This window comes from Mycteria americana, chromosome 2, assembly GCF_035582795.1.
Source record: "Mycteria americana isolate JAX WOST 10 ecotype Jacksonville Zoo and Gardens chromosome 2, USCA_MyAme_1.0, whole genome shotgun sequence".
Taxonomy (NCBI): domain Eukaryota; kingdom Metazoa; phylum Chordata; class Aves; order Ciconiiformes; family Ciconiidae; genus Mycteria; species Mycteria americana.
The window spans coordinates 35047358-35071968 of NC_134366.1; the positions used below are offsets into that span (position 1 = coordinate 35047358).

Here is a 24611-nt window from a genome sequence, read left to right on the forward strand (position 1 = left end):
GCAGTATTATTTCTTTCTACGGAAGGTTCAGAAGCTTGTGTTAGTTTTGACTGACCTTTTCAAACAAAGATTCGCCTTTTCAAACTTACTTTCATGACTCTGCAACAAAAAAAGTGAAAATTCAAGAGCATATTCTTGTGAGGAGGCCTGGCTTCCCCAGCAAGCTCCACAGACAGCCCTCTTCTCAAATAGCAAGTTCATTCTGTTTCAGGAGGAAATACAAGCAAATAACTTTTGCTTATGAACACGCTAAAAGGAGTGTACATTCATCTTTTTAACACACAGAATTTTTAAATGAGGAAAAATGTGCAAAAAGGCATTGCTCGTTTCCTAGTATTAACAGAACCATGATCTTTTACCCCTTGGCCATCTTCCTCTTCTTTTCTTTGTCTTACAAAAGCAAAATAAAATCCATGCAAGATTACGGTAGACAATATAATTTTCCGTAGTTTATTTTGTTTAAAAATATATAATGTAAGTTAAAAAAAAAATATAATATATATGTACACATTGGCAACAAATATAAAATGGCACTTTCTGTACTAAGAATAATCACAGGTTATTTCAAGAACTGTATCCCATACTGCCTGTAGACATTTATTGACAGCAGAACTATCAAGAACAATGGTTATCATCACCCATGCTGGACTAACATTTTCTTTACATATCTACAGTTGTTCTAGGACTTCTGCAGAGAATTTAATAGACCAGCTGGTGTTTCACACTAATGTGCAGAATACCATTTGCTACATGCTCTTCCTGGGGGGGGAGGGGGAATCCAACCCCCTACTCACCATTGTGTTGTCTTTTCATAGGCAATTTTCATAGCTACAACACAAACAGAACAAAACAGCAAAGCTTTATATTCCTATTTGGTTCAGCTGTCCATAGCTGAACAAGCTATTAGCTGATGGAAAAGCAGGATCACTGAGTTTAGCTGGGAACATGGTATTGCCATCTCAGTTCTAAACAATAGTCTTTATTATTTACTAGATCATTGTTGGCTTGATCACTTACTGAGTCCAGAAGTACTTTAAGAATAAGTCTTTAGAGTCAGCTCAACACAGCAAAATAGTTGCTCCCTTGGAGATGCTTAGTGTTTGCTTTTCACACAGCTTAGGTTTACAGGAAGAATTTGTGAAAATAAGTCATTTTCACAAAAAAAGACTTAAGAGACACTTGACCACTTCTTCCAATTTTTCTAGCCTCAGTAGGAGGAAGGATGGCTGATTCCTCCTTCCCTTTTCTTCCCTGGACAATTCCATGAAGAACTGCCCTCAACCTGCAGCTTGCTCTTGGCATCCAACCTGCTGCCCGGAGACTGGCTTGGGGAGGAGCCCTTTACTTATATTTTAAAAGAAACTTCCTTTTCCTTCCCTAAACCTTTGCTTTGCAAAAAAAGCAAGTGAAACCTAAGGAACTGAATCCTTCTCCAAACTCAACTGGAGGACTGGAACTTATGTGGGGGAATAATTTGCCTTTTCTCTCCTGTCTTGACAGCTATTAATTTAGAAATATGTCACTGCACTGTGCCATTAAATGGCACGGAGCTGAGATGCCTCTGCACTGTAAACAACAGGAATGGCTTCCAACTTCATTGAAAAAACCCAGAATTTTTAGTGTGAGTGACAGCTAGATTTTCCTTACCACTGCCTACTGTGGAAGGTGTCTGCCCCATTCAGGTGCAGCCATACCCAAGGGAAACTTTCTTCCAGCTTTCATGGGTAGGTGGAATTGTAAAGCAATTGGTGAGCTCACAAGTTTTTCATTTGCTTGTTTGCTTAAGAAACATACCTATTCAGAGGTTAGAAGGATGGTGAAAGAGGGTTTTTTTGCCTACACATACAAAGGGGAATGGAACTGGCTGACACAGCCCTTTTCCCCAGGCTACACAAAGAAATTGGGAAACCTGGAAACAGAAGGTCATTTGAGGCAAGGACCAGGGGCTGGTATTTTTCCTTGTCTCCTCCCAGGGAGCTGTTAATCTCATCCCGCTTCGCAGAAACCCAATAAGGTATGTGTGCAGGCTCATGGGAAAGCTGTTCTCTCTTGACAGGGTGGGAGGAAAGGAGAAAAGGTCAAGAACAGAGTGTGTTTACCACAGCCATGTGCTCCTAGCTGAGTGTTGCTGCTGAGTGCAGCTGCTTCCACTCTCAGCTGGCATTTTGTGGTTTTGAATACTAGAGCACTAAATAAAATATGGGGTTTTAATACCTTTTCTTTTTTTTAATATATCCAGTGTGGGCTGCTAAAGTAAACAGAATATTGCACGAGTGCACATTTCATTCATATGAATAGAAGCTTAAAGCAAAAACGGGGAGTGCAATTAGCAACCAAAGCTCACAGTCAAAGACCCTGGAGTACGGCACAACTACAGACGGATATAAATTCCCTTTTAAAGAAATATACTTGGAGGACTAGTTGCATAGTTCTGCAAGCTAAGGAGAATACTGACTCACTAAGTCAATATTTGCTAAATCTACTGGGCCAAATTCAACTCTCGTTCAAGACAGAAACAACTTTGCTGTTGTTTCACAGCAAGGAAAGGGTCTGGCCAGGAAAATAACGGGTAGCAGCCTCTGCTCCCTGAGCACTTCTCTTCCCAAGTTCCTGATCACTGGCCACCTTCTCATGATGAATTGTCCTTCAGATACGGCTTTGGGCAGCTTGTCCTTCCTATTTGGTACAATCACACAACTAGAAATGGGTGCTTCTGGTAGCTTTTTCCTCTCTTTTGACTAGTAGTTCAGTTCTGTATTTTCCCATTGTTATTACTAAGATATTACTTTCTTTTTCAATAGGGCATGTAGTAAACACACATTTACTAAAGGTAAGAAATTAAGATGCACAAAAAAAGAATGGAAGCAGAGACCTGTCTTCAAAAGCAGGAGTAAGCTGAGTTGCTTAGCTGTTGCAGCCAGGTTAACAAAAAAAAAATTTTAAAAAAATCAAAGACTGAAAAAAAAGTGGCTTAACAGGGCTTTAAGTAGGGGAGCATGGCCTGCCAGGCTGCATGAAGATCAGCTGGTGAGAGAACATGGCTAAGCTGAAAGATTTGCTCCGTGATCTGCTCTGGTATTTCAGCTCCTAGGGAGCAAAAAAGTATTTCCCTGCAGTTCTAAGCAGGGAGATGATGTGTGACCTGAAGGAACAGCCGGTCTCTGCACTGAAGTACAGATAACAAGAGAATGTCATTTTATATTTTCTCTGCAGCTCTTTTTAAAACTGCATGGGGCAAGGTATAAAATAGGTGCTAACAGGGAGCTCTGATAATCGGACTCCTTTTTCTCCACCTTTCCTTGATCAGCAAAGACAATGACTGTTCCGTGGGCTGAATTCCGCATTCTGTTGAAAATCAGGAGCAAGTCCACTGAATCCAGATAACTTGCACGCATGCTAATTCAGTCATGCCCTGATGCTAAAGGGTCTTTTGGTGAGTGAGTGTTCCTATTATTGGAGCAAGTGCTCTTTCCTCAGCCTCCTTCCTGAGCTCTGCATGCTTTGGGAAAGCTTAATGAAAGTAGAAAAGAAAGCAGGTTGGAGGAAAGGGGAGGAAAAGAAAAATGTTTAAATGTTAAATCACAAGACAACCCTCCTTAGCAGAGATCAACAGCAGAAGTACAGGTTCTGGACTGAAATGCTACTACTTTGTGGTTCTCCTGAAAGAATTTGGCTTTGTTTTGTCAACTGCAAGTGGTGGCAGAATGCCAATTTTGTTTTCAACTGGTTGTCATGAGTATTTGGTGATGTTTCTGAATGAACGTTGCTCAAAGGTGCTCAAAATGGCTTTAACCTTTTGGATCTACCACTTAATTAAAAATATATTTAAAATCTTATGTTAAAAAAATTAAATAAAATACAGTTGGTTAGCCTGTAGCTATTATTCAGCCTGTATTTTCTGTATTTATAATAAGCTACTCAGTAATTGAAAGATTTTTGTTGATAGTATCTAAGCAAGGTTCTTTTTAGAACATATGACTAATGATAATTAATTGCTTCATAAATAAATTAATCTAAAAAGCACCTCACTGTTAACTTTTTTTGACAAAATAATAGCCATCACCCATATTCTTCATACAGTAAGGTAGAAGAAAATGACCAACAGAAGTGGGTATGAACTGTCTACAGCCCTGGTACCTACAAAGCCTCTCTTTCTTATTTACCTGTTTAATAACAACAGAGTAGGAATAAGCAAATGATCAGAGGGATGGGCAATGTACACCAAGAAGTCTTCCTGAATTTTCCTGAATTTCTGCTCAGTAGAATCTAGACAACTTTGCTGAAATGCAAAAGAAAAAAAAAAGACAAACCCCGTTGAGTTACATCAACGCATCAATGAAACAATCAAAACCAATTTCCTTTGACCATTAAATTGCATGTCTCTCTTCCAATCTCCTAAAGAGACACCAGAAGCTGTTTTGGAAGGACTGAGCAGCACACATCTACTTTTCCAGGTGCAAATAACTGTTGAATTCCTGTTTTGTGAGAATGGGAGATGAATTTTGTCCCAGTTGAGGACAAAAGCCTAAAGTTTTTTTCTAGGCTACCCTGCACCCATTGACTTGGAGTCAAGGGTTTTGGCACAAATTAATGTATTAAATATTTAGATTTTAATACCTCGCTGAAAACAATGTAAACCTAGGCCCTACAGGCCGAACTCATCCATGCATAGTTCTGTTTTTAAAACTGATCTCTGCCTAAAAGTCAGTGCAATCAGCAATATCTCATTTTGGAAACTACATTATAGAATTCAAGTCATTTTTGTTGACCTCACTAGTTTAATCTCCCACTCTTTTCTTAGTTACTCAATAGCCATTAGCAAGCTATGGCAATCTGTAGCTGAGAACCATGGGGCTAGACTCAACAACAACTCAGGTAAAAAAAACGGCATTCTGTTCTGCTCTGCAAGCATCACTGAAACACAAATATCAGCAGTACAGATTCCCAAGAGATTTTCCCAAAAATGTATCTTGGTAGTCTATTCTTCTTCCTCCATTTTGGAGAAAGCACTTGCCCGTAACACCTCCATGCAATTCACAAGAATCAACGTTCCAGTTAACTCTCGCCAATGTTTTGTTACGGGGTTTTTCATTTTATCCAAGGCTGATTGCAGGTCTTGTAAGACATCCCTGTAACTGTCTCCATAATGGGCAGCCCACGTGTAGAGAAAGTCATATGCAGGTTTCCACATCATCTACAAATAAAGGAGAAAAAAAAAAAGTTTAGTTGTAGAAACTGAATTGTTGAGCAAAAAATCTAAGTCTTTCCAATAGTAGAAAAGTCATAGAAAAGAAAAAAGAAAATAAGTTTTGATCCCTAGCGACACTGAAATGCTTTATCATAAAAGGCATGTTGATATAAAAGCTCCGGTAACCTTATGTACTTCATTTCTATGAAATTCTCAAATTCTTAGAGGGGTAAATAATGGAAAGACAAATTCTTCATTCAGATGACTATCACCAAGTCGAAATATATCCCTGTCTGAAAGTATAAGTCAAAGCACAGGGGTGGAAAGAAAACACTTTTCTCCTTGGTCAGTTTTGCAATGCATACACCCAACAGCAGTTTCCCTATTTGGAATTTGACTGTGCTTTTGATGTTTAATACCTCCCTTTGTCTCATTAATCAACATCCCACTGTCCCCCTACTTAGCCTGGAACTTTTAAACACACTTCTTATCTTCACAAAAATGTTTTCTGGTAACAGCAGCAGGAAGACGATCTATTTATAAAATCTCTGTTTAAAAAAAGAAAGAAAAAAAGCTCAAACACTCCAAAAACAGGAGAGTCAAAAGATTTATGATTACATTTTTAAAATCAGGACATGCAATTTTAAAAGTGTCCTGCAAGAAACAAAGAAAATGAAAAGACAGGTTACCAGTGCTCCTTATTTTAAACTACAATATGTTTATTTTATGCCAAACAAATATGAAGCAGATCCTTAGCAGGTGTAATTTGTTATTGGCCTAGTGACATTAATTAAGCCATGACAGCATGATTCAGATACCAAGCTGGACTTACATCTTTCAAAGTGCTGATGTCCAGAGTAAGTTTGCTCAGTTTACAAACAAAAAGATTGTTTTCTCAGCTGCTGCTTTTCCAAATTTAACTTGGGCTATCCACTTTCTAGTTTCCCACCTCTCATTGGTAATAAGGGTTTTGCAAATAGCAATTGAGTTAGCAATTGCAGGGATGATACACAAAGCCACAAAGAAACCCATCACTTTCCTAAAAGGTACTAGCATTTGCTGTTTTAACAGAAACACACTTATAGATAGTAATAAAAGCATATAGACTGATGTGTGCACATTTATATATATACAGAAGTGATTGGGAAGTCTCTTAATTCTAAACGATTTTTTTTAACATCTTTTTCCCTTTTAATGGAAAAGCAGTTTTCATGGTTCCCAAGGATAATTCAGGAGGAAATTGGTTACTTCCTCAATATAATCTTATGAATTTACAAATTATACAGAACATAAAGCTCTAACTTTCTTGATTTAAGCTTTATTTACTTGATCCCTTGAGGAACTGAGTAGCAGGAGAATTTCTTTGCTTATAGTTCTGAGCTTTTCTCCATATTTGGGCTAAGAACTCCCAACTTACCCCAAGACTGACTCTACCGTAGTTTATGTAAACATCTCCCTCAACTTCTGCTGCCTTTCTCCCCCATCCCCAAATGGAAAAACCCATCAAACTTATACCCCCAGTAGTGTGTCTCACAGTCTGATTAGTCTGGTTTCTGCCTTTAGTTTAAGCTATTAAAAAGTGCCTATGTTTCAGTGAAGTTTCTCGTTTTAGGTCTACAGGAGGGAAGGGTATCATCATTTGTGTTGATCTGCTGGAGGGTAGGCAGGCTCTGCAGAGGGACCTGGACAGGCTGGATCGATGGGCTGGGGTGAATTGTATGAGGTTTAACAAGGCCAAGTGCAAGGTCCTGCACTTGGGCCACAGCAACCCCATGCAACGCTACAGGCTTGGGGAAGAGTGGCTGGAAAGCTGCCTGGCAGAGAAGGACCTGGGGGTGTTGGTTGACAGCCGCCTGAATATGAGCCAGCAGTGTGCCCAGGCGGCCAAGAAGGCCAATGGCATCCTGGCCTGTATCAAAAATAGCGTGGCCAGCAGGACTAGGGAAGTGATCGTGCCCCTGTACTCGGCACTGGTGAGGCCGCACCTCGAATGCTGTGTTCAGTTTTGGGCCCCCCACTACAAGAGGGATATTGAGGTGCTGGAGCGAGTCCAGAGAAGGGCAACGAAGCTGGTGAAGGGTCTGGAGCAGAAGTCTTATGAGGAGCGGCTGAGGGAGCTGGGATTGTTTAGCCTGGAGAAAAGGAGGCTGAGGGGAGACCTCATCGCTCTCTACAACTACCTGAAAGGAGGTTGTAGACAGGTGGGTTTTGGTCTCTTCTCCCAGGTAACAAGTGATAGGACAAGAGGAAATGGCCTCAAGTTGCGCCAGGGGAGGTTTAGACTGGATATTAGGAAATTTTTCTTCACCAAGAGGGTTATCAAGCATTGGAACAGACTGCCCAGGGAAGTGGTTGAGTTGCCATCCCTGGAGGTATTTAAAGGACGCTTGGATGAGGTGCTTAGGGACACGGTGTAGTGGTGGTTTTTGGCAGTGTTAGGTTTATGGTTGGACTCGATGATCTTAAAGGTCTTTTCCAACCTATACGATTCTGTGATTCTGTGATTTACCCGAAATGAATGGTGCCTACTTCTCGCTTTAAGCAAGTCTATCTCAAGTCACAACCATAAGGTTAAGAAAGAAGGAAAGAAAAGTAATTTGGTGGTAGATGGGAAGAAGGAGAGTGATGAATTCTTTCCTTTTATTAGACAGGCTATATTGAAAAAGAAGTTTGTAATGTAGTACTGTAAATAGTAGATATTACAACAAATTTTAATGAAATAAAGCAACTCACCACAGTTGTATTTATGCTGAGAACAGAAAGTTTCTGTATTCCTATTTCTAGCTTGATATCCAAGGTAGCCAACAAGAGAAACTGGGGTTTCCTGATGTTCTAGGGCTGGCTATGCCTTTTTCTCTGTCTCCTGCTTCCTTTCCTTATATTTCTGCTGGACCAGGCTATTTGAAGGATTGGGGTACAGCCTTCTGTCTTCACTAGTATGTGAAAAGACAGTGAGTATGAAAAGATGCTATGCTTGACTTATGCTGAAGGTCAGTCTGACACTGTGCAATCACAGAATTGGCTGAAATATGCCTAAAATACAAACCCTGCTTTCCTCTACTCTGTCACAACTGATTTTTTTTTTCCTGGGGCAAAAGAAAGGAAAAAAGAAAAGAGGGGGAGGGAGAAAATCAAAAGCTTTATAAACTGGTCATCAGTGATGCATTATTAACTCAGCAGTAACCTACACACTCACCACACTGAACTACCACTGCAAACCAGGCTTTTAAGGCAGGTCCTTCTCCACATCCACATACTCTAATGCAATGGCTGAACTGAATCGCATTTGACATTCCTGAATTATATCAAAGCAGATTTTCAGGCAAAATATTAAATCACTGCAGCATGCTGGGCAAGTCTCATCTCAGCTGCGTGTGTGAGTTTTCCCTCTGCTCCCACTGCCTCTGCTGAGTAGGTGATAATGATACCTACATTCTCTGTAAAGTGATTTGGAATTTACTGATGAAAAGCACTTCAAAATCTAGGCACCAATTGTATGTACCTCAAGTTGCCTCTGTGATCATCTAGATTTCTCCCACTAAGAAAAATATTAAGCTTAAAAGCAGAAACATTTTTCAACCAATCAATCCTCTTGATGGTAGAACAGTCCTCGATGGGTAACGAATTGGTTAATGTTTTCAGATAATCCTCAATAATTAATCAAAACTTATTACTCCCTCATCTTTGCTTGGTTTCCTGTTTTCACGCCAACAACTACTATCAATGAGAAAGTTTTTCCATTAGAAAACTCCAGGCTGGGACAGGATGGTTTTAATCAGGGTTCTTTTATACCTGCTAAGTAAATGTGATGATCAGCAATCGTTCTGAAATTAGACTAATGCTAACCCTGTAACAATGCTGGGGGCAGCTCTACACAGGTATGAATTTACACTGCATTAGCTACATTCGTTTTGCATCCTCGATGAACAACATACATAAAACTTTATAAACAGAATATTGTTTTCTGTGTGTAGAGGTTCAATTCACCAGAGCACTGAGAAGTTCAGACGTCAGAAGAAAGCACTGAAATTCAGTAGAAAGTACTGAAAGTTAAGGTTAGACTCACAGGACGGTGAGGATGTTCACATGAGATACCAGTGCTAGAAACCTGATATGCTTTGAACTCACACCTGTGTGGACAAGCACTATTACAAAGCTTACATGAAACCAATAAATTCCCCATGGGCCCATCCTAAGCCTTGAGAAATGACATAAAAATAAAGCAAAATTCTGATCTTTGATTTCTTGTTAAAAGTTCTCTTAAAAAATAGAACAACTCTATTATTGGCTTTTTTATGATGAATTTGACTGTACTATCTTCTGGCAGCAGACACTGTCACTGAAAGGCAGAGAATCTTGTAGGTAGTTTATCATAAAAATATTGTAAAAAACTCTTAAAAGAATAGGATGTATGAGGCAGAAGATGGGCTTCATGGAAATAGACACCCATTTAAAACAAAGTAAATATATATTTTTTTTATATATTTATATATATATTTCTCTATATAAAAATAAACAGGTACGGTGCTGGAAAAAGTGTTTTAAGATTGTTTTAGTTCTTCTGTCTGTTAGCAAAGGAGAAAACATTTCCAAATATCATGGAGACCAGTAGAGTCGCACATTGTTCAGGTCTGTAATTCCTTCTGTAGAAAGCTGGTGTTTTGTCAGACAAACACAGAAAGCTTAGTACGTAAAACAAAATCTAGGAAGTTAGACAAGGCACTGCACAACAGTAAAAAAAAAAACCATAACAGAAATGACAAGCATTCACATTCTGTTTGATTTTAGTATTTTAGAATAAGCTAGTGCAAAAACAGAGCAAATAACCAGCTGATTTTTTTCACTAAAAGACAGTAGTAGACTAGCGATTGGTAGAGCTGAGAGTTTTATGAGAAAAAAAATTGAAGAGGAAGGTGCATCAAGGCACAAGTAATGTATCCAGAACAACTAAAAAAAAAAATACACAAAATAGCTCAAAGAGAAAAGCAAGATCAGAGGAGGAGGCAGTGTTTGCAAACAGCAATGATAGAGATAATTTTGCAGAAAAGTGCAGAACATTGTAAGTAAATGCATGGAATTCTGGTCAAATATTGATTGGGGAGGGAGGATGGAGCATTTAAAGGGAATAAGAGGTGGTGGTTCACGATTAGAGCAGAAATCTCTTGATAGCTATCACCAGGCAGATAAAACTGAGATGAAAGACTCACTGGATTCAGACTGTGGAAAGGAGGATGTGTTTGGCAGGGAAGAGGAAGAATCACTACATGGAAAGAAAAAGGAAGAAAAAATTATCTTGAGTAGTTGTGAACCTATGAATCGGAAATGGCGATTCCTTTGGTACTGAGAGGTGAAAGACAAAGAATTCAGGCTGGATCGTGTGCATCCTGCAATAATCAGGGGACGATAGTACAGGCAGAGGGAGAGTCGAGCCTGAATGTAAGCGCTCAAGGCAGAAAGGTCAGCTTGAGCTTATAAAAGAGGATGTTCAGGGTAAAACCCAGTCTGGGACCTAGAAGTCATTGGCACATAACTCTGTGGGAAACAGTGGATCTACTGCATGCTTCGGTCTTAGAGTAAGAGTAGAGAAACGCAGGAAGCAACTTGGGTGCCCAGGCAAAGGTGTGCCAGGGGCACAGGCTGGCCCTCGGCTCAGAGGCATGGACGAGGGCCTACCCTCAGTCTTGTGACATATCTGATATCGCGTGGATGCCTCCGGGCACCTCAAATGGCACTAGAGAGATAATTAGGCACCTAAATTGCTCCTTAGACGTGTACGCACTGAGAGGACAACTTGACTTTTATTTAGAACTCATACTTCTGTATAAGCAGAGTGTTTTACAAAGGAGAATAACCTGACAAAGGAGAATAACCATGACCTACCTGACAAACTATGAAATTAAAACATGGATTTGCCACGTTCATATAATGGACAGAAGCGGAATTGGTGTCAGAGCTTCCAACCTCTTGTCATGCTACTTAAGCTAAATGATGACAAATATTACACAGGCGCAGAAGAGAAAATTGTTAATGGCGGAGGTAAGCTTCCTTTCAGTGGAAAGAGCAAAAGGTGTACTGAGGGTGATTTGAAGTGGCTGCTGCAAGGACTGGATGGTCTTTCTCACTGTGTCTGAAATGACAGCAGAGGAGTGAATAAGATTAACAAGTGGACAGGACAATAAGAAGGGACTGAAAGTGGCCCTCGGGGTGGGAGTAAAGAGCTGAAGCTCAAGACAGAGACCAGGACCTCCACAGAAAATTAATTTGGCACAATAACACTGAACAACCGGCCTCAAAGGAATATCTAGATAATTGCAAGCAAAAGTTGCTGAGAATTCCTCGCATTGAAGGGCTTACAAATTAAATAAGGAGGCCGAACTGCAAAAGGAAAGAGGCGCACTACGCGAGGAAGAAGAAAGGTCCCTGTCCGTGTTTGTGCAGAGGAGCAAGCGTGCACACACCGTTACGCCAGAGCCTTACCTCCAGAGCTACTGTGCCATTTTTCCCTTGGTGGGGTACTTCGTAAGCCTCGATTTGCTGCTTTGTGAGTCGGGCTAGCTTCTCCGCAAGCTCCCGCCAGTATTTGCCAAGCTTGACAGCTGAAGTCAAAATGATGGTGTCCTGGGTAAGACGTGCCACTAATCCCTGGCAATCTATTTTCAAAAGTGCCTGCAACGATCATTTTCATTAGTGTTCCTTCACCAGTAATTACAAACAGAACATTATCATTTGTTTTTATAGCACTATTCTGCATTTCTAAGCAGACGGGAAGGCTTTTTGTCTGTGTTCTTACAAATATGTAATGTTTTTTTCCTACAAAAAGGTGTTGCCAACAGTTTCATAGGAAAACTGCCCACAAGCTTAAGAAAAAATTAAGCTGGCATTCAGCTGCTTCAGCATTCCAGTGTCACATGGATCCTGCCAAGCTTACAGATCCTGAAGGAAAAATATGCTTCTCCAACAAAAATATTTGGGACACCAAATTTAGCTTCTTAAAAGTATGACATGAAACTTAAAAATGAAGTTAGAGAACTGTTATACTAAGGTGTGGTCCTTCATCTACTGCTTTTCCGAAAAATCGTTGATTACATTAGCCAGCGCCTTTTGATTTACTCCTCCCACAGAACTGATGATTTGCTGACCATTAAGCAGAAATGCAAGCATAAAACTCTTCCCTCCTCCATGCCAAATGAGCTTTTAATAACAAGCAAATTAAAATGGTTCCAGGAGTGAAACCCTGAAGTGCAGATATGTTGCATTCTCCTTTCTTTATTTGTTTGGATAAAAGCTAATGAGAAAAATAGGTGTTGCTTTTTTTCTCCTCAAATGAACAGCAAAATGTTCCACTGAAAATGTTGACTTTTTCAGTGAAAGATCAACAACAAAATCCAGAATATTTTCTTCGGTTTTAGATACAGATTTTTAGTAAAATATTAAGCATTTCTGCAGAAATCAGACACTTGTGTGATTTAATTGTAAAACATTTTTCCATTAAAATCCTCATTGCAAACAGTAGAAGTTTTGGTAGGTAAGATGTTTGTCTAATGTAACTAACCAGAAAATACTCAACACGGATCCCAAACTCTCTCATACCAGTGCCTCACTAGAAGGAAATACTGAAGCCATAGTGAGAAATCATGGATGATATCTAGCTTTAAGTCTAGCTTTACAAAGATGGGGACCTGCATTGGCACTTCATAGCTCAAAAATCATATACATCTCAACAAAATGAGACATTTTGTTAGTCTAATTGTGTCCCACCTTTTGCCTGTTCTGTAATGAACTCTTTGTTTCACTGTATTCAATTAAATGTTTGGATCATATTCACCTTTAATTCCTCCCTCCCCTTCTTGTACAGACACACGGCAGACTAAACTGTACTTCACACTTGCTCAGTTTTATTCCCCACAGTTTAATGCAGTCTTAAGAGTTGTAAGTGGCCACTGCTACCAAAATTTTCTGAATCCTGCTGAAATTGCTGTCAGCACTTCAAAGGGGATAGGGTAGTGATGACAAGTAAACCCTGTTAAGGTTTGCAATTCAGGACAGTCAAAAGGCTTTAGATGAAAGGCTACAATGTGAATCTTTAAACACCCATTTTTATAATACTTTATTTTCATATGAGAAATTTAATTCTCTTCTGTCCCTAAATAGGCTGGTAGACTTTTCAGTCACAGCCAAGGACAGTATTGAGTAATCATTAATTCCAAATTAATTTGTACACAGATCCATAAGTAAATTAAGATGGTTAACAATGCAACCTATTAACTGGAAGCGTTTAGAATAAATCCACTTTTGATTCACATGTAACAGTATTGAATCACATAGAAGTTGTCCAGTGGCTTACAAATGAGGTCCATGAAAATATGTACTGAAATACTTGCAATATTGTCCTTAGGTCACTACAACATTGACTATGAAGTTTTCATGTGTGGATAGAAAATCTTGTCTTCAACTTGTGGGTCAGGATTTCCTTGCTTTAAAAATATGAAGCGAACTTAGACATGCACCTTAGGGTACACAAGATAGATACATAAATAATGGAGTTTCCACACTATAAGGGTACTAAATGCTTCACAATGGGAATGTGAATTGCTCAGGGAAGCAATTTACCATGATGACTTCCATGGCAAAAGACAAAACTATTTCAATCATGGCTGTTTAAAAACAAAAAAAAGCCAACTCAGTCAACCTACTAAATGAGCAAAGCTCCTGGAACATTTACAGAACACTGTTTAGAATTAATTCATCAAAGTATTATTCTTCATGAGAGTCTGGATGTATTTTCCATCTATAGGTGTCTACAGCCTTTAGTAATGTGTTCAGGGTTGTCAAGATTCCTACAAGGGTACAGGACCATGTTTTCTTGTTCACACATTACTATTGAGTGGTTTATTGGCAATGCATTCCCAATAACAACCAAGTTAGTTCATGCAATACTTACAACAATGAGCTCATAAAGAAATAGTCTTTTTTTTTTGTTAGCATGGCAGTCTTCCTTCATTCTCTTCACAACATGCGCAACTCTCTCTGATTCTTTATCAGCATGTGCCTCATTAAAGTCATCCAAAGACATGTGTGAATATCCTAGCACCTCAGCCAAAGCTCTCCAGTCATAAACACTCTCTGATACTGTAGACAGAACTACTGAGTAGATGTAAGTCAGTTTTTTGAATGGCAATGCAATTTGTTCAACGAGATTCCTGGTTGTTAGCTCACTATCAGCAGTGTCCATAGCTTGTTCTTTGGAAATCACTTTTATGTTTTTGCAATGTACCAGACCAATCTTTCTTCTGAGAACTCCTACGTACCACTCTTTTATTTTAGTTTGTCCAATGGCTTTTACTTTATCTTCACCAAGAAGTGCTATTGTGTCCCCTTTAAAATATTCTAGCAAATAGTCAATCTTATTTTGACGTAACACAGTTTTCAAAGCCACTCCGTAAGTATTAACACTCAAAGTTTTATCGTGAAACTTTGGATATTTAACTGTTGGTATTAAAAGCAAAGGCGCAGATTTGATTTCTTTGCGGTTTTTTAAGCGCTTTGGCCTACCGATAATTCCGCTTAATTTTGGAGCTGGATCAGGAGTCGTAACATGGAACTGCGTTACTTGGCTACTTTTTAAGACTTTAATCTGAACAAGGAAAACAAAGAAATGCATCTCCCTACATCCAAGCATGGAAAACAGGAATTGTTGGCGGACCATTTCACCAGTTTTCAGCTCTTCCTCTTTAATATTTTTACTTTGGTCTTCCATCTTCACTTCAAAATCTGGATCACAGGATACCAAAGAAATGTTTAGATCTTGTGGCTTTTCAAGCAGAAATGTATGTTTTCCCCACAGCTGAAACACAATGGGAGGCATATTTTTCCCCCCTTTTTTTAGATCACAAATTGTGAGTTTTCCTGGAATGTAGTTATGACCAAAAACTGTAAAAACTGCTGTAAAAGTTGGATGAATATATTTGGGACCATAAATTCCAACTGAGACCATTCTATGAACATAGTCCCAGACATTAGTTGCTGGAGGCTGGATTTTGTTTGCTTGTACAGCAATCACTGCATATATCACATGACTTAGGTCTGTTATCTTCACTTGTATGGTATCTTGATAAGTGTAGCAATTCTCTAGCTTCTTAAAAGGCCCTTCTTTATTGAGACTATAAAAACATACAATATCACTCATAACTTGGCTGAGTGGATCATTCTTCACTTGAGCTGCAACTTTCACCTCGAGGAAAATGGCTTCCCTTGTGTTGAGGTTGCTCAGGGTAAGTTCTATCAGAGGACTTACGGTGCTAGACAGCTCATTGTTAAATGACGATGGAGGGTTAAGGATAGCCTTTAAACCAACTTCTTGGAATTCCCCAGGTAATACATGACCCGCAGGGACATGAATGTTGATATCTGAGTCAGGTAGCTGTACTGAACCCCCTTCATGATTCAGTTTACAAACTACATGAATGTCTGTAGCTTGCGTTTGTGCCCATCCAGGACTATGGCTCATGGCTTCTAAATCTAGGCAAGATCGGGTGAGTTGTCGGTGACTCAACCAGGCCATCTTGTAGGCTTCACGGTCATTTTGAAGCCATTTCATGTCTGAAGCTATAGTGTTTTGAGGTGTGGTCTTGTGAGGATTAAATCTTCGGTTATCAACAATATCCAGGAAGTCAGAGACGCTCTTGGATCGTCCAGATTTTCTTGCTGAAGTTTTTCTTAGAAGACAATCGATATCTAGCTCATCACCTGAGGAAGCCAAAGAATCCCTATTGCTAGAAACTTTAGACAACAAATAGGGTTTTTCTTTTAAGATCGAAAGGTATTTATTATTTTCATTTCTATTTGAAGCAGCTATGTCATGTACGAAAGGGTTGGAGGCTGACAGTTGATTCCAGAAAGGATTAGTCTTGGAAACAGCATGGGCATGTTTTAATACATCAGACCAGTCAATATCCAAATCCAATTTACTTTCACTGACATCTGTTTAAAAGAAAAAACAGAAGCATCTCCTAAAGCACAGAGACTTGAGACATTCCATTCATTTCCAACTGATAGTCTGTTAAGCTAAGAGGTGACTAAATTTATCCTCCTGAAATACATATAGATCATTTATATATTTCTCCTTCAGGTTTTTCAAGAGTATCAATATTGATTTCTAAGTAACATTAAGAATCTTTGTTAATAGAAAGAGTGCTAACAAATTCGTGTTGAAGGATGTAAAGCATCTTCTTTGAGGTGCTGATCATTATCAACTCCTACGACTACTAATTGGCATTGAGTATGCTAAGGTCCCATAAGGTTTAAACCTTTATATTCCACTAATCTTTGGCCTCTTATGAAATGCCATGGATTTCTTTCCTTTGTGTCTAACTCTCTGCAAAGATTAAACAACTACTGTTTCATTTTTCAAACACTGTAGACAGTACAGATAAATGTATTATTCAGGATTCCTCTTCATGCTAGTACACATGCATTTAATTGATAACAGCACTCTTACAATTTATCTCAGTGTGTGTGGAATTTGTTGTACTAGCTTTCCATTAAAAAAATTCATTGATATAATTTATGAGGTCTTGTACAATTTGAAATTTGGAGAGAAATGTTTTTGTGGGTACTAATTTTTCTGAGATTGCACTTAAATAGACAAATAGGAGTGTCTAAGTGATATTACAATATGCTAATAAAAATACTCATTATTAACAGTAATGTATATTTGTTCTGAAGACAAGGTGTCCTTATATTTTATATTAATTACTGTCCACAGAAGCTGGTTTATAGGTTGATTAAGACTCACACTTCTTGCAACGAATAGAGTATCTGCAACTTTTTGTGCTTTCAGTTTTTATTACTTCAATTTGCCATTATTTTTCTATAGGCAGAGGTTATACCTTTCCTTTTTTGTATATCATCGTAAAGAATTTTAATTTTAGAGGGAAAATTCAGCGTTTCTATTCTTTCAGCATATATATATCCTTCATTATTACACTTTCCATAGTACCTTCCATCTCCAAGGTTACTAATTATTGCTCAATTGCAAGAATGACAGTGCGTTCAACCACAAAAAGAAAAAAAAAATTGAAATGTTAGTACTTTTCTTTTTGTTTCATTTGTCATGAATTGTGACAAAAAGCCAAAACCATGAAGTTTTTCCACAGTTCCAGAAAAATCCCAACTTGGAAGAACCAAAGTGGAATTTACCTGCTTCCCAGCTGCCCATCTGCAAGGCTCTAGCATTGCCTTGACAAGAGCCTTCCAGGTGAGCTGCTGAGGGGAGTGAGCCCAGGGGCAACCTCCTCCCACTCAGGCACCCAGCTTTGGACAGGGCCACCAGACGGGGCTGGGCACCAGCTGAAAAGTACTTTTGTAGTACTTTTCAGTACTTTTCAGCCTGAGTAGTACAAAACACAAGCAATAAAAAAAATAAAATAAAATTTAAAAGTGTACAGGGGTTTACAGAGTAGCTATAGCTCTTGACACTGTTGAGAGTTTTGCAGAAATACAGACTTTAGGTGGAGGGCCTTAGTACAGAAGATAGCAGGAGAGACATACTGTAGCTGGCTGAAGGTGTCCGGTCATCCATATCAATCAAAGTCCCCTCTGACCTGCTCCGTGGAATCTCTCCACTGGTTAGGGAATCTGTTCCACTACTGGAAGTGATCTCCTCCTAGGAAACAGTTAAAAATATAAAACATCAGCAAGTATGCAATTTGAAAAAGGGGAAACTGTTGAAGAATAATGGAGCTTTGCTCCTGTGATGTGACACAAATGAAAAAAAAGTGAAGTTATGGTTTATGAATAAATTTATGGAGTCTGCTCAAGAGCATCACAATCTGAGTGAGTCTTACTATCTAATTTGCAGCAAAAACACCAGATGCTACAGCTGCAGTACAATATGGTATCCCAGTCCATAGTGAAGTTCAATAACTCACATAATGAAACATCTTGCAATTGGAACTGGGCCAATTGTACAATAACTTCCGTTCAGAAGATCTTGAATAAAAACTTTTTTATAAAAAATAAACATCCTAATTCCTGTTTTCAGATAAGTTTGACTAGAATCATTAAAGGGGAAGAGTTAGATCTGTTCCTTCCTTTGCCAGTTAATATAAAATACTTCCAACCATTTCTGCTTTATTATTCTTCCTATGCTCTTCCCTGAGTGAACATCAGGTCAGATTTTCCTTTTAGTCTGTACAAGAACAATGTAAAGTACCCTTCTGTAGGGACCGTGCCAGCACAGCAACAGCCCAAGAGAGGACATTCAGGTCTCTCCTCTTCCTTGTTCTGGCTACAAGAAGTTCTGTTTGGTTTTGACACAGTTTGCACGTGGACTGGGCCACATAAGAGCTGAAAAACAGATGCTGCGGTTGAAAGAGAGTCAACAGCAAACCTATCACAAGGGCAGGGAAGGAGGGGCATTGGTCTCGGGCAGGCAACAGGAGGATGAACCTCTCAACGTACCACCGCTTAATGCCATTTTCAGCTGCCCAGGAAGAGATGTTGCAGGTCTTCAAAAGAACACTGGGTGTCCTACATGCCAAATTTACTGTGTCCCTGAAACAGAAACTGGAGGAAATGCAATCTTCTAGACCTTTTTGTGCAGGAGAGCTCATTAAATTAGTGCTATAAACCAAGAGATCGTTTAGTGACTTTCCCAGAATCCTCTCACTGATTTTGTACGTAGTGGGGTATAAATGCTGATGGGCAATAGATACATTAAGACATATAGTTAAAAAGAAAAGAAAAAATAAAACAAAAAAACCCAAGGAAATTAAAAAAAAAAAAAGAGAAAAGGTAAAAAAGCCAGAAGTTTTTTTGGGGTCCACCCACAGAATACAATAGTCAGCTTTGTTCAGGAGTCTGAAATATTGCAGCCTGTTACTTCTGCAGCGGCAATTGCAGCCTAAGCAGATCTCATTTTATCATGTTTAAAATGGAAAAAAAAAAACCGCACTGGGCCTGGTTTTACTGTGGCTGCAAGAAAAAGGAATTTTCAGTTACAGTTCTAGTAGGTGAGTTATGGGAAAAAGGAAGCATACCTTATATCAAAGCATTACTGAATAGAAACTGGAAGCCAGCTGTCTGTTTCCATTGCACTGTGCCATGGTTTAAGACATCTTTTTTTTTCCACTGCAAATGTAAATTGGTACTTTTCGTTCTTCCCACAAGAGCTACCTTCAGCTAATGGCAATCTGTTCAGGTGCTGATTTGCACTCAGGCAGGACTCAAGGCTGAGGTCAGGCTAAGCCCGACTGTCACCCAGCCGCTCTGCTATCACAGGGCTGTACAGACTTTCAGCTTCCTCTGTTGCCAGAAATCTCAGATGTTGGCCTTAGAAGTCCTGATTTCAGATAGCAGTGAAAGCTAGCCTCCAAGACTAATACTTTGTGGCTTCTGCTATTAACACCCCACCAGAACCCAACTGGAAACTAAAATGCCTCCTTAATCCCAACACCATAATTCCAAGATCTGATGTCCCACACCTGTATAAAAATATCACTGTTCCTTCTGTCTCCAATAAGAGACAGTATCTTTGATAATGTGTACGGATTCCTTCAAAGGAGATAAATTTTGCTTTGCTGCTGCATCTCAAAATGTTGAAAAACCGAACACATAGTATAAACATGCAAGAATTTTTTCTCGGGCTTCTACTTCAGGGACTGGGGAGGTTTAATCACACCAGTGTAAGGTATCCATAGTCTAAAATCCCAATAAATGTACAAAAAGAAAGTCTACTTTTTACAATACCAACGTATTTGTTGCCAGCACTAATCTCTGACTGATGACTTATTGATCAATTGGCATATGAATCTAAGAACAGTTCTTTTAAGTAGTTAAAACACCCACAATTATTTCAGTAGCTGTATGAAGTGGGAGACAGTACGTAAGGATGAGGAAAGAGCACAAGAGTGCAAGTAGATGCACAAGGGCTAAAACAGGAAGCCCATGGGGAAGGGGTAGGGAGAGAGAAAGAGAAAGAAAAACAATCTCTTTACACAGTGGGAGTATATTGACAGAGACATGACAACGAGATTGCATATAGAAGTTTTATAAACGCTAAGAATTTCTGCAAATAGAATAATCCATTTCCTAAAAGTTCTCTCTGGGAACTCCTTAAAACCTTCACCGCTAGCCTGGCGCAAAGACAGAAAAGGCAGATACTGAAAAGGAAAACCACTTTCAAAAATAAGTCGTGCCCCCACACACACACTCCAAAAACATTCTTTGGTATGAGAGCATGATGAGGGAGCCCTTGTGATTTAGGCATGTCTTCAGGCCAGCCAAGAAGAGGATGAGAGAAAGGGGGAGATATAAACATTCCTGGGCAAAAGATGACCGCATTTGGTCAGCATGTCAAGGGATGTGGGAAATGCTGGGGACAAGCTGTACACACGCCATCGAGTACCGGGCAACGTGCCTCCTGAACAGAGTTACATGATCTGACACCAGAGTTGAGTCTGATCGCTCCTGTGTTCCAGCCTTAGTGCTGGGAATGCATAAATCCCCAGTGCCTTTGTATGAGACTAGGAAAATAAGAAAACCCAATGCTCCCCCTGTTCCATGGGTACATTCTGTGATAAAATTGCATCCCAAATGAAACTTTCGATAGGACAACCCTATTAATTAGGAACTTACCTGGACATATCCCGAAGAACGATCATCCACAAGAGAAGAGAGATCAATGCATGTGAGATATAAAGCCATGTTGATCAGTGGTGAAAGGGAAAGGTATGAAACCCCTTTTCTGCAAAAAGAGGGAACTATGTATAGGAAGAATCAGAAGCTAAGCTTTTCATTTGCTGTAGCTACTGAGTAAGAAAGATGTAAACTGACAAGTGCTTAATGGTGCAAAGAATTATTTGACTGATGGTATGTCAGCTCACAGTGTGGAGTGAGCAGGAAATGAAGAAGTGAAGAGGCTGGAAAGAGATCAGCTATGGAGGTGACCAGTGAGTGAACCTGAGTGACTGCTGAGAGATGTGGCATTTTTCTGCATGAGGGCAAGAAACAGTTTGCCAGGTGCACTCTGCTGTTCAAACCTGGAGTGCATTGCTTGACCCATAAGAGCAGGGGACTCAGGACACAGAGTGCTGCTGGCAGGCACGTTGCAGCACTGTTACAGAGGAAGAAAAATGCATTAGAGGAAGAAGAAAGTCTCAGGTAGAAAGTTCAGTTTCACAGAAGTCAGGAGACAGATTTGGTGCAAACGGTATTTTTGCTGCATGTGATGCCTCTAGAAATCTCTTCCAGGTCTTTTAAAATTCAAGTGCGCTTTTTTTTTTCCCCTTTCCAGTCTCTCTACCAAAGAAAACATGTCCTGCTGTGCTTAAAATAGTGGTAAGGAAGAAAATTTAAAAAAAGTCCACAAGCAAACACTTCCCAACTGCCTTTGCCCTCAAAAATGAGAGAGAACACATTCCTTTTTGTTTTTAAAGTAACATCTCAGAGCAAGACACTAGCAATTTGCTTTTCATTCAACCTTAACCCTGTTCGGTCTTCTTCAAAAGCAGGTTGTGTTAAGAGCAGAGCTCTCCTGTGGCAGTGTCTCCCCACAGATTCCTACCTGCCCCTTACACAGGTAGTGCTACTCAGCCATACCATTATTCACAGTGATTCATGGCCTTTGTTTCCAGAGGATGAAGCTTATGCATTTGCAGAGACAAGACAAGCAACACAAGCAGGTGATGGAGATGTGCCTCATTCCTCAGGCTCGCTTTTAGCTGTCATGAGGAAAAATTACTTGCTAGTTATACAGGTTGGGTTGTTAGACTTACTTTACAAGTTTATTTCTGAAAAGGGAGCAAGGTATGTTCATCAGAATGTTAAATACAATGCTCCTGATCTGACCAAATCGTGAGTATACTGAATTATTTTAATTCTATTAAATATAGAGAAGAAAGGAATTCTAAAGAGAAAGCAATACAAAGAAAAGAGATCATTTTAGAAGACACTACACATCATCATCAAGTCTCAGACACTGCCTGCTCTCAGCAGATTAACATGTTTCTAGCTGAACAGTAGTTACAGTAATAAGTCATATTTTAACAGTCCCTTGGTACTTGTGGCCTGGAACAGCTTTATGCAGCTCAGAGTTTGGTGTCAGGAGGCTGGACACGAGTTTACCAATCTTTGATTACAGGGCTGAACTGTGGTACTGTAGCTAGTGATAGTAAAGGATAGCAAACGAAACCTTCAGTTGAAGTGATAAAGTCTTTGACTTATTCTCTTAGCCTGGTGCATGTGAGGCAGCCAAGGAAATGCAGCTGTAGCTCATTCTGAACAGAGACAGAAATGTTCAAGCTCGAGAGATTTCAACCGTATTCTACCTACTTTACTAATACGTGGCAGCAATCTTAATGCTTTAGTATGATCCTGTTACTTGTCATTTTGCCCATAATGATAGAAAAGCATTCAACTGATACATCTACTAGTTTACTCCGTTGTTAAATAGTTGCAAAGTTTAGTACCTACTTTTTCAAAGTTTGGAAGATTTATCACCTGTGGGAACTGCAGAGCCATTCACACTCCTTCCTGAGCCCAGGGTTTAAGCTTTCTGCAGACCCAACGCATGTCTACACTGCTGCTTGTAACGGACATAATTGCTGCTTGTAATACTTCATCTGAGCTAGCATTAAAGGGTAGAGCTAGTAGTCTCAGCACAACAAAAATGGGACTTGAAGTGGGTCATCTTCTCAGTAGATTTCCACAACTTCACAAGTGGGTTTTTACAGTCTCTGCTCAGCTCTGCACAACCCAGAACTGACTGCTTTAACAGCCAGGTTGGGGAACCCTATATAAGCAAAAACAACTATACCATAGACACTCCCTCTACAAAGCAAGTATCCTTCTTTTCATTCCACACATCTACGCTTCTAAAATTCCTTGTTGTAAGCATAAGGGCTAGAACATTTATTTTCAATTACAAACTTTACATTTGGGAATATTGCTTTCCAGAAGCCTCAAGAATGTGTAATAAAGTTTTCATGTTGTCTTTTGGGTTTCAGCTACCACTCTGAAATACTCCGTGGTTTCTCTTTGGCCTCAGGAAAAAAGAAATGCGTTGCCTTCTACTTACACTGCTAAGTAACTTTTTAAAGAACAGGAAATGGAAAGTAAAGATGTCATTAACAAATGAATTAAGGATCCAACTTTGTACTATTAAATTGTAATATTTCTTCTTTTTGCTGAACAGAGAAAACTTTGCAAGTTTATTAGCTTAATTCTTCTATGAACTCATTTCCTTACCACCTCTCAAAAGCCTCTAGAAACAATAATAGTTAAAAATTACACTGGATTCTCACTTATTATATGTAACCATACATACTTTGGAAGCACAGCTAGTTTCTTGACTTTTGGAGGTCCTAGGAAAACACTTCTGGCTCCCTCACAGAAATTACAATACTACAAGTTGTTACTGACTATGATGCCAACAGAATTATTCCTTCAAAACAGATGCTGAAAGCACTCTGTAAGGAACACCTTCTATTTAGTAGTTTCCTTAAAAAGTAAAAATTTCCATTTCTAGGTGCTGCAAGTGTTTAATGCCACCATAATACATGCAACATTGCAGAGCAAGGCAAAGCCTGTAAGTAACATGTTCTGCATGTAAACTAGAGCCCTGCTGCCCACCCTTAGGTACTTTTAATGTTTGCTAGGATGAAACAAAAACCTCAACTATCAACATCTTTGAACAACCGAGAGGAGTGGGAGCTATTGGGAATCTCAAAATCTCTGCTAGCTATTTATATCCTTGTGAACTATAGCTGTGATCATGGGTTGCAAGTACAGGATACCTCCTGATTTCTTCTTCTCTTTCTACTAAATTAGACTTTTTCTCACATCCAGGCTGCATGCAGGAATTACACTGGGTCTTTAACTGAGCAGCTTACCTGTCAGTGGCGAGTGAAGATAAAGCCTTAGACACCTGCACACTAGGTTTGCTTAGAGAGCACTCCCGAATCTGCATAGTATTTATTATGCTCTTCCCCAGGAAAGGCTCGTGTCTCTGCCTGTTAGTGCCAAAAGTCAGCTTTGCAGAGGCACAGATATAAGCTGTGGTCTTTGAGGGCAGGAAGCAGCAGTGGGAGAAAGAAGTAGCTGTGGTATTAATAGTAGTGAATGATTTACAATCTCAGAGCTAACTTCAAGGATAATAAAGGAAATTTCTTTTTCAAAAAACAGAAAAGCCGTTGTATGCCTCAGAGTCACAGAGGCATGACAAAAAAAAAAAAAAAAAAAGAGGCTTCCTCTGTCCCAAAGACTTGATTTTGGCAACATCTTACTGTTTAACACTCTTCCAGTTATATATAGAAAATAGCACATTTACTATCCACCCAGAAAGCAAGTAAAGGATAACAGTTTCCAGACAATCAGACCCAAGTCAAGTAGTGAAGTAGTTCTTCATTAGGAACTGACGACCAGG

The 24611-nt window shown here is 39.4% G+C and overlaps 1 protein-coding gene across 3 annotated transcripts in view; it reads right to left on the reverse strand.

Annotated features, from left to right (window-relative positions):
* Positions 1–539: 539 nt before the first annotated feature.
* MACC1 (MET transcriptional regulator MACC1) overlaps positions 540–24611 on the reverse strand; it is a 48530-nt gene continuing 24458 nt past the window's right edge. For 2 of the 3 annotated variants that reach the window (XM_075492954.1, XM_075492955.1), the window contains exons 2-5: positions 17738–17852; positions 14130–16168; positions 11666–11854; positions 540–5194 (exon numbers count right to left, since the gene is read on the reverse strand). In XM_075492954.1, the coding sequence (XP_075349069.1) occupies positions 4979–5194; positions 11666–11854; positions 14130–16168; positions 17738–17768 (2475 nt within the window). In that variant the 5' untranslated portion in view covers positions 17769–17852 and the 3' untranslated portion in view covers positions 540–4978. Of the gene's footprint in view, positions 5195–8048; positions 8122–11665; positions 11855–14129; positions 16169–17737; positions 17853–24611 lie in introns of those variants that run through there. The other variant, XM_075492956.1, reaches the window with a different exon arrangement.